Here is a 17,500-nt window from a genome sequence, read left to right as displayed (position 1 = left end):
TCATATTGAGTCACGTGTGTGTGTGTGTGTGCGTGCGTGCTGTGTGTGTGTGTGTGTGTGTGTGTGTGTGTGTGTGCGTGCATACGTGTGTGTGTGTGTGCGTGCGTGTGTGTGTGAGTCAGCAGGACACCGCAGTACAAATATTGACTACATTGTTCAGCAGACGGAGGAACAGAAACGAGAGGTCGTTGACCTCTGAGACGGCCAGAGTCCATGTTGGATCTGCTGTTGCTTTTAAAGTTTAACATTAGTGTTATCATTAATGTTACTATTACAGCTACAATGTAGTTTAACATTAGTGTTATCATTAATGTTACTATTACAGCTACAATGTAGTTTAACATTAGTGTTATCATTAATGTTACTATTACAGCTACAATGTAGTCGTTTAACATTAGTGTTATCATTAATGTTACTATTACAGCTACAATGTAGTCGTTTTTTTAACCCATTTAGGCCGGACGTCAACATTTCTTTTAAATGTCTTCTAAATCATGTCTTTCTGAAATACCTCTATGTCGGTGGTTCTCAATATTTCATGTCAAGGACCCCTAGAATTATATGTAATTGGCTGCCGACCCCCCATCTGAAAATATGTTGTTCCATGCAGGAACCCCTCAGAAGCAAAGATTTTAGTTAAAAACGTTCGCTTTGAAAGAATATATGCACTCGATGCCGTGCTGTGAGCTTCTAGATCTGCTATTTTTCAATGGCTAAAGTATAACATGATGCTTAAAACACCAAAATGGGCAAAACGTTGTTTCCTGCAGGGTTAAAATAAAGAGGATGGGGAGCAGATATGGTGTCATAGTCATATTCATGGAGAGAGACAGAGAGAGAGAGAGAGACATCTTCGACCGCTTATCCAGAGTCGGGTCGCAGGGAGCTCCAGACTTCGCTCTCCAGAGCAACGTTTAATAGTGACTTCCTCCTGGGGGATCCCCAGGCCTTCCAACTTACTTTAGCTATTGAAAAATAGCCTATTTTCGGCAGTGCTAAACCCCTATATCCCATAAACTTCTTTGCCTTTTTTTACTACTTTGAAAAACATTAAACATTAAAATTGTTCAACTAGCCAATATTATCTACATCGACACGTTCTGAGATTGTATAGATCGGCTATTTTGAACTATTCAAAAAGGCAAAGAGGTTTATGATGAAAATAAGGCCCCCCCGTCTGAGAGAACTCATTTTGTCCGCTCGTATCCACAACCTTATTCTGTCGGTCATGACCTCATGACCTCATGACCTCCTCCCCCGCGGGCCGCGGGAGGTTTGCTAACTTCCGGTTCGAGACCCGGGGTAATTTTTTTGCCACCTCACTGAAGCACAGACTGTGGCAGACGATGAGTTAAAAGTATTTCCTCTTCTGTCTGCTGGAACAGACAAACAGACAAAGTCCATTAGCATCGGAGTCAATAGTGTACACACACAGTCACACACACACACACACACACACACACACACAGTCACACACACACACACACACACACACACACACACACACACACACACAGTCACACACACACACACACACACACACACACACACAGTCACACACACACACACACACACACACACACACACACACACACACACACACACACATTTGGTTCCATTTGTACACTCTCAGAGTTACAGACCCATAAGGGTCCATTTGGTTCCATTTGTACACTCCATTTCACTATCTCCATGAATTCACGGCTTCATGGGGAGTGAAATGAGAAAATAAGTCATTGTTTGGGTGAACTGCTCCTTTAAAGTGAGTGATGTCATGTCTGTGTGTGTACAGGCGACGACTGGGCGACGCAAACATCTTTATTTATTTTATCTCATGATCATGAACATGTTGTCTTTTTAATGAACAAGTATGTTCTTTTTAATTAACTCATCGCCCTCAGAGGATGTTCATATAGACAGGGTTTGAAACGATAACAATAACACTTAATTAAACAACACTCGCTTCAATGACTCCTTGAATTAATCACTCTCTGACAGGGGATCGCTAGGTGGCGCAGCACTGACGCGTGCGTGCGTGTGTGCGTGCGTGTGTGTGTGCGTCTGCGTTTGGCACAACTCTGATGTAACACACACATAATGTACAGTATGTGTGTGTGTGCGTGTGTGCGTGCGTGCGTGCGTGCGTGCGTGCGTGCGTGCGTGCGTGCGTGCGTATGTGCGTGCGTGCGTGCGTGCGTCAGCAGTGGGTATATCAGCCGGCCGGTGGACATAGCGGTGAGGAGGGGTCCAAGCAGATCAAAGGGGGGTCCGAGTCATGAAGACTGTTCCACACACACACCTGTACCTGACATGCATGTCGTTATTCTGCTCATTCTCTCACGTACAAGGTCATTATTAATATTATCCATGTTTTATAGCATCTCTCATTTGGCCTTTTATTTCATTTAGATTTTATTAAGATGTTTTTAAAGTGGGTATATATATACTGTATATGTTTATTCGGTCTTTCAATACTATTACTATAACGTTGTGAGATGGTGAGCTGAAATGGTATCTTGAATCTGTCCAGAGTGTGATTATTATTTCCACATTTTTAGTCGTAGTGTGGAGCGATGTCGCAAAGAACGTGCTGGAAATATCGTGAACATAATCGAAACAAAGTTGATAAATCACCCTAATGAAAAATGCCAGAGCTCTTAATAATGCCCTTGGCTTTCTTCTGTTTGTGTCCTCCTCAGCGTGGTCTACGTGTGACATACAAGCCCAGTTCCTGGTCAACAGACTCAACAAGGTCAGTATATCAGTTTGCCGCTGCCTTTGATTACTTTTCTGTTTCTCTCTCTGCACTTTTTAATTGCAAATCTTTTGAAAACAACAGATCTACAAGCTCAAGTATATCGATACTTTATTTGAGTAAAAAATGCGAGTACTTCTTCCCACAGTTTCCATCCATCTTGTTGTGTATGTTTGTGTGAAGGCAGGAGACCTGGGGCCTATTTCACGAAACTTGGATTAGAGATTAAGCCGGGCTTTAACACATATCCTGGCTTAATATATCCTGGATCAGTGCTTAACCGGTTTCATGAAAGCTGGTTGATCTTGCCAGATTAACTTAACCAGTTAACCTGGATATGTTGAGGCTTGATTCGGTTTCATGAAAGGGATGCTACATTAGTTACCATGGAAACTTATGCTTTGGACTTAGCCTGCTCCGGACCAGGCTAACAGCCAGGTTTAACCTAATCCTGATGTCTTTACTGTTCATTAAGCAGTCAAACTGATCACAAACCAATGATGTTTTTCAGATTTATTCAATTATTATGGGTTTATGTTGCCTTATTTGTATCGGTCTGCATTAAAGGACTAATTTAAGCACTATATAAAATCAAATAACCAAAATATATAGGCTGCACAACATCATGACAGCTTGTGAGTTTGTAGATCAGCTGCTTTTGGTAAATGTTCCCCATGAATAGGTTTGCTGTCGTGCAAGTGCACGGTTAAGAATAATTATTATATTATATTATTATTATTATTCTTTGTAAAAGTGAAAACCACTAAATATTACCATTACTCATTGTTTCACCCACTACTAGTCCTACATACTTACACCTAGAAACCCCATTCAAACCTATTTAGGTTCATCCTACGGTGGACATGTGTGCCTGAAAAGGAATCTTTGAAATGTTTCATAGTTTTAGAAATATAGTGCTTTCAAATTTGAGACATTTATAGGCAGATAGTGGCACTTCAAAAAATCACTTTCACCTAGAAACTCCATTCACACTTTGTAAAATTCAGCTTACTGTGGAGACACATGCTGGAACCTTTTACTTTGAAATGTTTTGTAGTTTCTGAGTTATTTAACTTAAACGCCCAATGTATTCTCAATGGCAATAGCACAAATTTTGGCATGCTACATGAACCCATGACCCTCACCAGTCTGGCCCCTGTCTGGACAACAACCCCCTTCCCCAAAGGTAGCTCCCTCAGAGGAGGGAGTTATGGCCAAATATCACAATGCGACAATATTAAGAATTCTGTTTTAAGTTAATAGTAGTGGTAAAATGTAAACTATATTTTTGGGGTAGTTAATCATTCAGTCTATCCACTATTGAGAGTATGTTCTCTCTTTAATTACAGCAGCAGTATTTATTTTAGAAGCTTAAGTCCTTGTATCAGTAAGTCTTGAATAGATTAGTAAAGATAATGAGATATACAGAAGGGGGCTGTAATGCAACTATTAAGGATGCAAACTGCCTTAATACCCCATGAAGAAGAAGGATCAGTAAATCTGTGATCAACATAAAGGGTCTAGAGACAAAAAGCCAGACTGTCTATTAAGCCAGGCTTGCTGAGCATTGGGCAATGCATTGGGCGTTTAAGTTAAATAACTCAAAAGTTCCAGCATGTGTCTCCACAGTAACCTGAATTTTACAAAGTGTGAATGGAGTTTCTAGGTGAAAGTGATTTTTTGAAGTGCCACTATCTGCCTATAAATGTCTCAAATTTGAAAGCACTATATTTCTAAAACTATGAAACATTTCAAAGATTCCTTTTCAGGCACACATGTCCACCGTAGGATGAACCTAAATAGGTTTGAATGGGGTTTCTAGGTGTAAGTATGTAGGACTAGTAGTGGGTGAAACGTTACAATATGTTGTAAAACAATGAGTAATGGTAATATTTAGTGGTTTTCACTTTTACAAAGAATAATAATATAATATAATAATTATTCTTAACCGTGCACTTGCACGACAGCAAACCTATTCATGGGGAACATTCACCAAAAGCAGCTGATCTACAAGCTCACAAGCTGTCATGATGTTGTGCAGCCTATATATTTTGGTTATTTGATTTTATATAGTGCTTAAATTAGTCCTTTAATGCAGACCGATACAAATAAGGCAACATAAACCCATAATAATTGAATACATCTGGAAAACATCATTGGTTTGTGATCAGTTTGACTGCTTAATGAACAGTAAATACATCAGGATTAGGTTAAACCTGGCTGTTAGCCTGGTCCGGAGCAGGCTAAGTCCAAAGCATAAGTTTCCATGGTAACTTATGTAGCATCACTTTCATGAAACCGAATCAAACCTCAACATATCCAGGTTAACTGGTTAAGTTAATCTGGCAAGATCAACCAGCTTTCATGAAACCGGTTAAGCACTGATCCAGGATATATTAAGCCAGGATATGTGTTAAAGCCCGGCTTAATCTCTAATCCAAGTTTCGTGAAATAGGCCCCTGGTGCTGGGAGGGTTGTGTTTCCATCCATCTTGTTGTGTGTTTTGTGTGAAGGCAGGAGACCTGGTGCTGGGAGGGTTGTTTCCCATCCATGTGAAACCAAAGTACCCTCTGCCGAGCTTCACCCGCAAGCCGGAGGAACCAATCTGCTACGCGTGAGTTATACAATTGTTTCCCAAACGCTGGGCTGGGACCAGGGGGGCAGTCAGACAGATTTTTTGTGAAGCCACTAAAATGGTAAATGGTGCATTTATATAGCGCCTTTATCCAAGGCGCTTTACATAGATTGCATTACATTCACCCATTCATACACCGATGGCAGCGGAAACCATGCAAGGCACCAACTAGCACATCGGGAGCAATTAGGGGTTCAGTGTCTTGCTCAAGGACACTTCGACAGTAACTCTGGGGGAGCCCGGGTTCGAACTGGCAACCTTGCGGTTCCCATCCAGGCACTCTACCCCTGAGCCACCGCCGCTAAGGAAATGAAAGTTCATATAATGGCCTGTTGTGGCGCTATCATTGGGCTCAAAAAAACCCATAGCCCCATAGAAGTCCATGTATTTGGGCCCAACTTCACCTAGACTGTATTACCTTAATAAACATGGTCATGAAACTTTTCGCTTCCAGTCACTAGTTTAAAGTCTCATTTCTAATGTCATAATATTCTTTTTGGAAAATGATGGCCCCATTTATAAAATAAATTACCATAAAGTCGTGCATGTTCTGAGGGGCGTGGCTACCGTTACAGTTCATGAACGGGATCCCCCACCCACTCGAGTCAAAATAAAAACCAACGAAGAAGAAGGGGGGAAGTCCCGCCTCGTTGTCTGGGCCAATGGCCAAACTGGGCTCAAACGGATCTTGAAAGATGGCGACTTACAGTGCAAGGGATTTCAGGCTTCATTTTACGTTCACGTTAGACCCGGGGAACGCTTTGTCCATATTTTTTACAGTCTATGGCTGGGACCCATTTGTGGGTCAAACATTAAACAAACATTAAATTCCCATTGACAAACGGAAATGTTCAACAGTTTCGACGCCAGTCGCAGGTCATGACGTTATTAACGTGTTTTTACAGTTTCGACGTCCGAGGATTCCGCCAGTCGCAGGTCATGGCTTTCGCCGTGGCGGAGATCAACGCTGACCCCGCCCTCCTGCCCAACGTGACGCTGGGGTTCCGCCTCTACGACACCTGCTGCATCTTTGTGGGCATCGGCTTCAAGGCCGCCGTCTCATTGGTCAGCGGCCGGGAGGAGCGCGTGCGATTGGACGAAAGCTGCGCCGCCGGCTCCTCCCCTCCCGTGATGGGCGTGGTCGGGCCAGAGTCCTCGACGCAGGCCATCGCCATGTCTAGTATTCTAGGTCTGTACCATGTACCTCTGGTAAGTAATCTGTACTTTGTACTTACATAGGCATATGTATACTCATTAGGCATGTAACAATGTATCGTATATCGATATATATCGAAAAGAAATGTGAGCTTTAGTCATATTCCATCATATTCAAGTGCTTTCGGAGAGAAATTATAGTCACTTTCAGTAGTAGAGCACTGTAGAGGGGAGCTGTGTGTGTCTGTGACTGTAGAGAGGAGCTGTGTGTGTCTGTGACTGTAGAGGGGAGCTGTGTGTGTCTGTGACTGTAGAGAGGAGCTGTGTGTGTCTGTGACTGTAGAGGGGAGCTGTGTGCTTCCGCCGCCATCTGTGTATGAATGATTGGCTACGTTTACATGAGCAGTTAAATCCCCTTTTCATTCCGAATAGAAGTTCAATCCTATTAAACGTTGTTATGTAAACACCTACAAAAACTTACATCCGAATGAAAACGATCGATGCGATCTAAAAACCATTCCGATGTCACTGGCCGGATTACTCCGATGTTCAATACGATTGAAAGAAAATTTGACTCATGTATACACTGCTTCGGATGTAAATTCATTCTGGTCTTTCTGAGCATGCTCCAAGGCGCTCATATCCAAGGCGCGCAGAGGAGTTTGCACATAGAGCGCGTTATTTCGTTCCTTTTTTCAGATCCGAAATCCACAAAAAAACGTGGAGCAGCAGCAGATGACGATACCCCTGATCTGTGTGTGTGTGTGTGTGTGTGTGTGTGTGTGTGTGTGTGTGTGTGTGTGTGTGTGTTCAACGGTGTCTCTCTCTCTCTCAAAAATAACGAGCGACCCGATACAATAATAATCATCAGTGTTGCGTGCCCTGGCCGTGCTGTAGATAATAAAGTACAAATAAAAACGAGATGATCACCTTCCCAGCGGAGAAGCGGAGCCGCAGCGGCCAGCGAGTGGGGGAAAAAAAGACGGTAAACATATATGCCCGCCCCTATCCAACCAGCAGCCTCAAAGCTACTGCGGAATGAAATGATGGGATTTCAAAGTATCGTCTTTCGTCTGTAATATGTTTGTATTGTTGAGACAGTCACAATGAATGAACTGCCTATATTTTATGTGTCCAACAGATGGCGTAGTTTCACGTGAATTAACATGTATCATGTCTTTTATCACTTCTCCATATAAACACTCATTCGGAATGACCATTTCCCATGTAAACTCGCGGCAAAAAACATTACATCGGATGTATTTTATTCGGAAGTATTTATTCGGAATGATCACCCTTCATGTAAACGTAGCCTGTGTCTGAAATCTGAATGGGTGAATGTAATAATAATAATAATAATAATAATAATAATAATCTCTGTAAAGAACTTTGGATAAAAGCACTATGATTCGGTGGTGCTATTTGGTGGTGTATCCAAATGGTACATTTTGAAAAAAACAAACAAAAAAACAACAACTTTAAGTTAATAAATGAATACATTACATAATTATTCTTGGAACATTTTTCAGGTCAGTTATTTTGCCACCTGTTCGTGTTTGAGTGACCGGAGACTGTTCCCTTCCTTCTTCAGAACCATCCCAAGCGACGCCTTCCAGGTACTAGTACACACTATAGTACACACTAACTAGTACACACTATACTATAGTACACACTAACTAGTACACACTATAGTACACACTAACTAGTACACACTATACTATAGTACACACTAACTAGTACACACTAATTAGTACACACTAACTAGTACACACTAGCAAGGGCAAGGGACCCTACTCATGCAGTCTCAAGAGTAGCACCACCAGATCCTGGAGCAGTTTCCATTCTTAACCAATCAGGTGAGAGCCATGCAGCAGCTCATGAAGAGGTTCGGCTGGACGTGGGTGGGGCTTGTGGTCAGTGATGATGCGTATGGACGCAACGCCGCCAGGTCCTTAAAGGTACGGCAACACATTCTGGGGTTGGGTTCCAATGTGTTCCCACAGATAGCTGAGAAGGATGCAAAACTCCGTTCTTTTTATTTAGTTGTTGATGAACATTTTTCAGTGGACTAAATGCACCCTGGTTGATAGTGTTAGTGGCCGGTGATCGGAGTACATCTACATTATTGATACTTTTACATTTCGACCTGAGGACGATTCTATAAATCATTATAAATCATGTTTGTCATTCACTCTGAAAGAATAATATGTTCAAAGATTTGCGACACATTTTCACGGATTTAAAAAGAAAATAGCAGATCTACAAGCTCGTAGCACGGCACTATGTGCCGCGCTATGAGCTTGTAGATCTTGCTAAAGTATAACATAATGCTTAAAACAGCAAAGAAGTGTTCCCGTCCTGAATGGGTTAAGTAGAACAATTGAGTTATTTCCCCACCACTTTGTGCTTCCTCCCAGTCGGACCTGGAACGTTCCGGCGAGGCGTGTCTGGCCTACATCGAGGTTCTGCCCGCCAACGACCCGGCAGAACTGCGGAGGATCGTTTCTGTCATGAAGACGTCCACGGCCCGCGTAGTGGCAGTGTTCGAACTGGGAGCACACATGGGGAAGATGATGGACGAGGTTAGATAGATAGATAGATAGATAGATAGATTGATAGATTGATAGATTGATAGATAGATTGATAGATATATAGAGTCCGAAAACACAACAATCATCTAGGTAGACTGTACAACCCTCAAGATCTCCCAGCACATATTATGTCATGAGTCGCTGAAATGTCGCAGGTGCGTTCCGCAACCCAAACGGCATTACTTTGTAGGAAAACAGACCTTTTGGAGTTATAAAGGCAGAAATTTCCTGTGCCCATTTTTGACAAAGGCACTTGCCAATATCCTTTAAGGCAGATCAAATTTGCTTACAAACTTGGCATGTCCAATTTCATCTACACAATCCTCCATACGAGGGAAGAGGTAATGAATCTGGTTTAGTGAAAGCATTTACTTTTTAGATAGGTAGAGTGTCCGGATGATAACCGCAAGGTTGCCAGGTCGACCCCGGGCTCTCCCAGAGTTAGTGTGGAAGTGTCCTTGAGCAAGACTCTGAACCCCTAACTGCTCCTGATGTGCTGCAGGTCCCTTGCATGGTTTCCGCCACCATCGGTGTATGCATGTGTGTGTGTGTGTGTGTGTGTGAATGGGTGAATGTAATGCACAATCTATGTAAAGCGCCTTGAATGAATAAAGGCGCTATATAAATGCACCATTTACCATTTATCACACACAGGTCATAAGACAGAACCTGACGGGACTCCAGTGGATGGCCAGTGTCTCGTGGGCCACATTCCCGGGCTTCCAGACTCCAGAATTCATGCCGTACCTGACGGGCACCCTGGGGATCGCCATCCGTCGCGCCGAGATCCCGGGACTCAGGGACTTCCTGCTGAACCTCCGCCCGGACGCCGAAGACCCCGACAACGTCCGCGAAGACAACGTGGTGAGCGTTTGTTTCGCTTCACCTTGAAGACAACGTGGTGAGCGTTTGTTTCGCTTCACCTTGAAGACAACGTGGTGAGCGTTTGTTTCGCTTCACCTTGAAGACAACGTGGTGAGCGTTTGTTTCGCTTCACCTTGAAGACAACGTGGTGAGCGTTTGTTTTGTTTTCACCTTGAAGACAACGTGGTGAGCGTTTGTTTCGCTTCACCTTGAAGACAACGTGGTGAGCGTTTGTTTTGTTTTCACCTTGAAGACAACGTGGTGAGCGTTTGTTTCGCTTCACCTTGAAGACAACGTGGTGAGCGTTTGTTTCGCTTCACCTTGAAGACAACCTGGTGAGCGTTTGTTTCGCTTCACCTTGAAGACAACGTGGTGAGCGTTTGTTTTGCTTCACCTTGAAGACAACGTGGTGAGCGTTTGTTTTGCTTCACCTTGAAGACAACGTGGTGAGCGTTTGTTTTGCTTCACCTTGAAGACAACGTGGTGAGCGTTTGTTTTTTCGTTTTCACCTTGAAGACAACGTGGTGAGCGTTGTAGGTTTCACACCGTTTAATAGGAAACCACATACCATGTGTCGTTCTTGCTTACTGTAAGTCACTCTCGGATTAAAGGAGAATTCCATACTAAAAGGCTTTCTTACCTTTCTTTGTAGTTGTTACGTCCCCATCAAAGAGGTCCAGGTGTTATTTTGTGCAAAAGCTCCTTATTGGCTGTTTCCCCTACCATAAGCCCTAAATGAATTGCATTGAATTGAATGGGAATTGAATGGGGCTAAGGGGTGTTGTGCTAATTTGCTTATTTCCATCGCTCAAATTTATAATTTCTTCGTATATATCCTCTCTTCATAATGTAAATAATATCCCAAGCGGCACACTTTACTACTTATTTCGATGGTAATAAGCGAACTAGCATAACACCCCATAGCCCCATTCAATTCCCATTCAATGCAATGCTATTCATTGAGGGCTTATGGTAGGGAAAATAGCCAATAAGGAGTTTTTGCACAAAAAAACACCTGGACCTCTTTGGTGGGGACGTAACAACTACAAAGAAAGATAAGAAAGCATTCTAGCATGGAATTCTCCTGTAAGAGAGTGTCTGCTAAATGCCTAAATTGTAATTTGTACCCCTCTGTGGATTTGTCGATATAAAGACCGCCACATGGGGTTGTTGTGTTTTCTCCTCGCAGCTGAGGCAGTTTTGGGAGCACACGTTCGGGTGCCGGTTTGCCCCCGCCCCGCACGACCACGGAGGAGGAGGAGGGGGAGGAGGAGGAGGAGGAGGAGGAGGAGGAGGAGGAGGAGGGAGGCTGTGCAGCGGACGGGAGGACCTGGGCGCGGTGGAGACGGCCCTGCTGGACGTGTCGGACCTCCGGGCCGAGTACAACGTGTACAAGGCGGTGTACGCGCTGGCACACGCCCTGCACGCCGCCCTGCAGTGTGCCCCGGGCGCGGGGCCTTTCGCCGGGCACCGCTGTGCCACGCCGACCACCGTACAACCATGGCAGGTGGATTCTTCACGTACAGTATATACAGTAGGCTCTCCTCCAGGGCATACGTACATGGGGCCACTGGCGATGCGGCCCCCCGCACCGTCACTTAAGGTGGCCCGCAAGTAATATCGGCATACTGATATTTATATGATTGATTTCAGCTGTTAACAATTCCAAACATGCGAACATGACTCGCTTTATTTAACTCACACCGTCACAGACGTAAAAGCATTTTAGAACACAATTTGTGCCCCAAGACGTCCACAGACGTCCTATAGGAATTATACTTCGTTTGCACATTGTGAGTCATACGGTTTTTATCTCCCAGGCTTAGCCTGCCGGCTGATACATTTATTGGGGATCGCTACAGTTTATATTCTCTATAACTACAGTCTAGTGTATTATTAAAGGAGAATTCCATACTAAAATGCTTTCTTATTACCTTTCTTTGTAGTTGTTACGTCCCCACCAAAGAGGTCCATTTTGTGTTATTTTGTGCAAAAGCTCCTTATTGGCTATTTCCCTACCATAAGCCCTAAATGAATTGCATTGAATTGAATGGGAATTGAATGGGGCTATGGGGTGTTGTGCTAATTCGCTTATTTCCATCGCTCAAAATTATAATTTCTTTGTATATATCCTCTCTTCATAATGTAAATAATATCCCAAGCGGCACACTTTACTACTGTACTTCTTTCGATGGAAATAAGCGAACTAGCACAACACCCCATAGCCCCATTCAATTCCCATTCAATGCAATGCAATTCATTGAGGGCTGCACACAAAAACACCTGGACCTCTTTGGTGGGGACGTAACAACTACAAAGAAAGATAAGAAAGCATTCTAGCATGGAATTCTCCTTTAATAATTAAACTGTCAGGATGTAATAAACATTTTTTAGAATCTGATCTCTGGTCAGAATGGGTTAAGGTCTCTGTATGTGTGTGTCCAGCTTGTCCATTACCTGGAGACGGTCCGTTTCACCACGCCAGCTGGTGATCATGTATCATTTGATGAGAACGGCGATCCTCTACCGATCTATGATGTCATGAACTGGGCGTGGCTTCCCGACGGCGGCGTGGAGCTCCGGAACGTGGGCGTGGCCAGCGACGAGGAGCTGGTCCTGGACGAAGACGGGATCTTCTGGGGCTTCGAGTCCAACGAGGTCTCGTTTAGCTGGAATAATTATACACTTTACACCAAAATATATAGCCTGAATTCAGATCTGGGCGTCATCCAGATTTAAATCAGATCTGGGCCTCGATCCAGATTGAAATCAGATCTGAATTCAGATCTGGGCCTCGATCCAGATTGAAATCAGATCTGAATTCAGATCTGGGCCTCGATCCAGATTGAAATCAGATCTGAATTCAGATCTGGGCCTCATCCAGATTTAAATCAGATCTGAATTCAGATCTGGGCCTCGATCCAGATTTAAATCAGATCTGAATTCAGATCTGGGCCTCGATCCAGATTTAAATCAGATCTGAATTCAGATCTGGGCCTCGATCCAGATTGAAATCAGATCTGAATTCAGATCTGGGCCTCATCCAGATTTAAATCAGATCTGAATTCAGATCTGGGCCTCGATCCAGATTTAAATCAGATCTGAATTCAGATCTGGGCCTCGATCCAGATTTAAATCAGATCTGAATTCAGATCTGGGCCTCGATCCAGATTGAAATCAGATCTGAATTCAGATCTGGGCCTCATTCCAGATTGAAATCAGATCTGAATTCAGATCTGGGCCTCAATCCAGATTGAAATCAGATCTGAATTCAGATCTGGGCCTCATCCAGATTGAAATCAGATCTGAATTCAGATCTGGGCCTCGATCCAGATTGAAATCAGATCTGAATTCAGATCTGGGCCTCGATCCAGATTGAAATCAGATCTGAATTCAGATCTGGGCCTCATCCAGATTTAAATCAGATCTGAAATTCAGATCTGGTCCTCGATCCAGATTTAAATCAGATCTGAATTCAGATCTGGGCCTCGATCCAGATTGAAATCAGATTTGTTTGACAGTTTTCTGAAAAACCCTGTTTATTTTTTATTTATTTTTTAATTATATTTTTTTATCCCACGATTTTGTAACCCATTTTTCACCCCTGTGTCAATCATCTACTGTGATCCTGGGCTCTACACACCCTCCGCCAACCTGGGGAGAGCAACGGACTTGAACTCATGCTTCCTTCATGCTTGAGTGTCCAAGTTGCTCCTTTACACCTGACAGGGGGGAGTTTCCCTGGTTGGACGTATAGCGCGTGGAACGAACATGTTATTCCAACCATTTCCCTTCCCCTCCATCAGGCGACCCTGTTTCTATATGTCAGTGGTTTCATTTTATGCTCTCAAGAATAAAAGATCTATAAGGGTGCATTTGGTCACCAACTTTCCATCATTTAGCTGGGGACCACCTGGAACCCCCTCAAGGCCCACTGGTGGTCCCCGGACCACTGTTTGAAAACCATTGGTTTAGAAGTTTAAAAGTGAAATTGACCGTTATTGTTATTTTGCAGTGAGAGCTGCGATGAATCTAACGTAATGTATCATTGTCATTAAATCCTCCTCGGTTATTATTAGTAATAATTAGATGAATCTAACGTAATGTATCGTTGTCATTGCAGCCTCCTCGGTCGGTGTGCAGTGAGAGCTGAGATGAATCTAACGTAATAATGTATCGTTGTCATTGCAGCCTCCCCGGTCGGTGTGCAGTGAGAGCTGAGATGAATCTAACGTAACGTATCGTTGTCATTGCAGCCTCCCCGGTCGGTGTGCAGTGAGAGCTGTTCTCCTGGAACCCGCCTCGCCAGAAGGAAAGGAGAACCCGTCTGCTGCTTCGACTGCATCGCCTGTTCTGACGGACAGATCAGCAACGACACCGGTGGGTTCACATTAACTGGTCCGTCTAGACATTTACAGTCCATTTATCCATCTATTCTAGACCGGTTGGTTCACATTAACTGGTCCATCTATTCTAGACCGGTTGGTTCACATTAACTGGTCCATCTATTCTAGACCGGTTGGTTCACATTAACTGGTCCATCTATTCTAGACCGGTTGGTTCACATTAACTAGTCCATCTAGACATTTACAGTCCATTCCGGTTTGTTTACATCTGCAGTTTTGAGCCATCTTGGAAGCGTTCGCGCCATAGAGTTAAAAACATAATAGAGAGTCCACCGGACCCGACCCAGCGCAGAACTCCCGTTTCACCCCTTCTTCCGGGTCGTAAATGTGTGTCGGACGGGGCCTATTCTGGGCCCTCTACGACTTGTTCTGCGTCATCTCGCATGCCTCAGTGAGTAGTGTCACCCCCGAGCGCAAGCCCACATTGGACAAAGCAATTTTGGCTCGTTCATATTATGTCTGGCCCCGGCCGTAATATGCTACAGTAGGCTACCTATGATGACTGGCCAGCATGTCCACAATGCGCTTCAGTTCTTCCTCTCGGTTCTGGGGGCGTGGTTCGCACCTTAACCATCTCGCCACTTAAAGATGGAGTGCCGTGATTTCTTTCCACCCTAAAACATGATCATCAGATATAATATTTGTTATAAAATGCCGTTTTCTTTGGCACGTTTGACTGTCAAAGGAAGAAACCCTAAAGAAACCCTAGATACAAAGGCACAATAACAATCACACCAAGGGGTCTAAGGAAATCAACTGTGTTCCAACGTACTGGACCAATGGAATACTTTACTTTAAGTTAATTACAAGAAAAACACTGAGTTTTCTCATGTCATAGTGGCATAGCAGCATGTAGCATGTAACATGTTGCATGTAGCATGTAGTGGCATAGCAGCATGTAGCATGTAACATGTTGCATGTAGCATGTAGTGGCATAGCAGCATGTAGCAAAGTCGTGCCCTCTTTTTTCGGACGAGACTGTCCCTTTGTGACCCTTCCATGGGCGGTGTGTTTGTCAGACTCCCCAGAGTGCGCCGTCTGTCCCGAGGACTTCTGGTCCAACGCCCGCCACGACCGCTGCGTCCCCAAGAGCGTGGAGTACCTGTCCTACGGTGAGGCCCTGGGCGTGGCCCTGACCGCCACCTCGCTGCTGGGCGCGCTCCTCTGCGCCGGCGTGCTGGGCGTCTTCGCGCGCCACCGCCACACGCCCATGGTGCGTGCCAACAACTCCGAGCTCAGCTTCCAGCTGCTGCTGTCGCTGACGCTGTGCTTCCTGTGCTCGCTGCTGTTCGTCGGCCGCCCGCGGCCGTGGACGTGCCGGCTGAGGCACGCGGCGTTCGGCCTCAGCTTCGCGCTGTGCGTCTCGTGCATCCTGGTGAAGACCGTGGTGGTGCTGGCCGCGTTCAGGGCCTCCAGGCCCGGCAGCGGCGGCGCCGCCTCCTCCTCCGCCGCGCGGTGGTTCGGCGTGGCGCAGCAGAGGGCCGCGGTGCTGGCGCTCGCCGCCGTCCAGGCCGTGATCTGCGCCGCCTGGCTGGCGACCGCCCCGCCCACGCCGCACAGGAACACGCGCTACCACCGCGACCGGGTCGTGTTCGAGTGCACGGTGGGCTCGCCGACGGGCTTCGCCGTGCTGCTGGGCTACGTGGGCGTGCTGGCGCTGCTCAGCTTCGCCCTGGCCTTCATGGCGCGGAACCTGCCGGACAGCTTCAACGAGGCGCGGCGGATCACGTTCAGCATGCTGGTCTTCGTGGCCGTGTGGGTCGCCTTCGTGCCGGCGTACGTCAGCTCGCCGGGCAAGTACGCCGACGTGGTGGAGGCGTTCGCCATCCTGGCGTCCAGCTTCGGCCTGCTGGGGGCGCTGTTCGCGCCCAAGTGTTACGTCATGCTCCTGAAGCCCGAGAGGAACACCAAGAAGGCCATCATGGGTCGCGGCTCCGCCAAGACGTAGAAAATATGTTCTATTTTATTAACAGTTATATATGGATATATTTATTAACCAATCAAATATATCTATACTGTTGTTATGAGATAGAACATGCACTATCTGACCATAGATAACATATTCTATTTTATTAACAGTTATATATGGATATATTTATTAACCAATCAAATATATCTATTCTATTGTTATGAGATAGAACATGCACTCTATCTGACCATAGATAACATATTCTATTTTATTAACAGTTATATATGGATATATTTGATTGCTCATAACCTCGTTAGTAACAGATCAATGAAGAGATGCACAAAGTGAGAGAGAGAGAGAGAGAGAGAAGGAGAGAGAGAGACTTACTTATCTGTGCCTCAGATAAGTCATATTTAAATGCATTAATTGAAAAGAAAAGTCTGAAACAGAAGTGTTGTGGTGTGTCATTTAGCCTTAATTATTAAAGAGTGTATTATTAATTAAAGGTGAATGTGCAGTAAATGATTTGCCCCCTTTGTTAAAGTGTCAAATAATATAGCTCTACAATGTGATAGTAGTCAGTTTTTGTAACCACACGTAATGTGACACTCTGACCAGTAGGCGGTGCTGCTGCTCAACTCTTCACACCCTCATGTTGATTTGGTGTGCCTTTCTAGCAGCTACAGACAGACGGACAGACAGACGGACAGACAATTTATTTGTCCTAACGGAAATTGATTTTGCTCATTAAAAGTATAAACGTAGTTTCTTTCCATTCACTGTATGTGAATATTGCTATACTATAATATATATATAATAATAATAATAATATATTATTGCTATACAAAGTGCATTAACTACGTTTTGTTTTTCAAATTAGCCTTCTTGATTTTGGGAGATAAAACAATTACCTCAAGAACACATACACGATTAGTGTATGTTTCTCAAAGTGGGGTCCGGGGACCCCTACAGGGGTCCTTAAGGGAGTTCCAGGGGGTCCCCAGCTAAATGATATAGATAGTTATATAGGAACCAAATGGACGCTTATGGGTCTGTAACTCAGAGAGCCAAATATTTGGTTCCATTTGTACACTCTAAAATACCCTAACCCTAACCCTAAATTAACAGTGATTTTGAGTTGTGTTACATGTGTGCGTGTGCGCGTGCGTGTGATGTATTGACATA

General features: G+C 44.5%; 1 protein-coding gene across 1 annotated transcript; it reads left to right on the top strand.

Moving 5' to 3' along the window:
• Positions 1–1,244: 1,244 nt before the first annotated feature.
• Positions 1,245–16,354, top strand: LOC308311834 (extracellular calcium-sensing receptor-like; the record flags this gene model as incomplete). The annotated part of the gene is made up of 11 exons (XM_080758610.1): positions 1,245–1,302; positions 2,700–2,752; positions 5,269–5,369; positions 6,296–6,599; positions 8,402–8,503; positions 8,963–9,127; positions 9,791–10,000; positions 11,346–11,492; positions 12,446–12,658; positions 14,257–14,380; positions 15,426–16,354. 11 exons carry the CDS (start codon positions 1,245–1,247, stop codon positions 16,352–16,354), a joined length of 2,406 nt encoding a protein of 801 aa, XP_080614736.1.
• Between the last annotated feature and the right edge of the window lie 1,146 nt (positions 16,355–17,500).

The sequence above is a fragment of the Protomyctophum bolini genome, assembly GCF_963924005.1.
Source record: "Protomyctophum bolini genome assembly, chromosome: 24".
In the NCBI taxonomy this organism is placed as follows: Eukaryota; Metazoa; Chordata; class Actinopteri; order Myctophiformes; family Myctophidae; genus Protomyctophum; species Protomyctophum bolini.
Note: the sequence above shows the minus strand (reverse complement) of the source record. Positions and strands in the feature narration are given on the sequence as shown.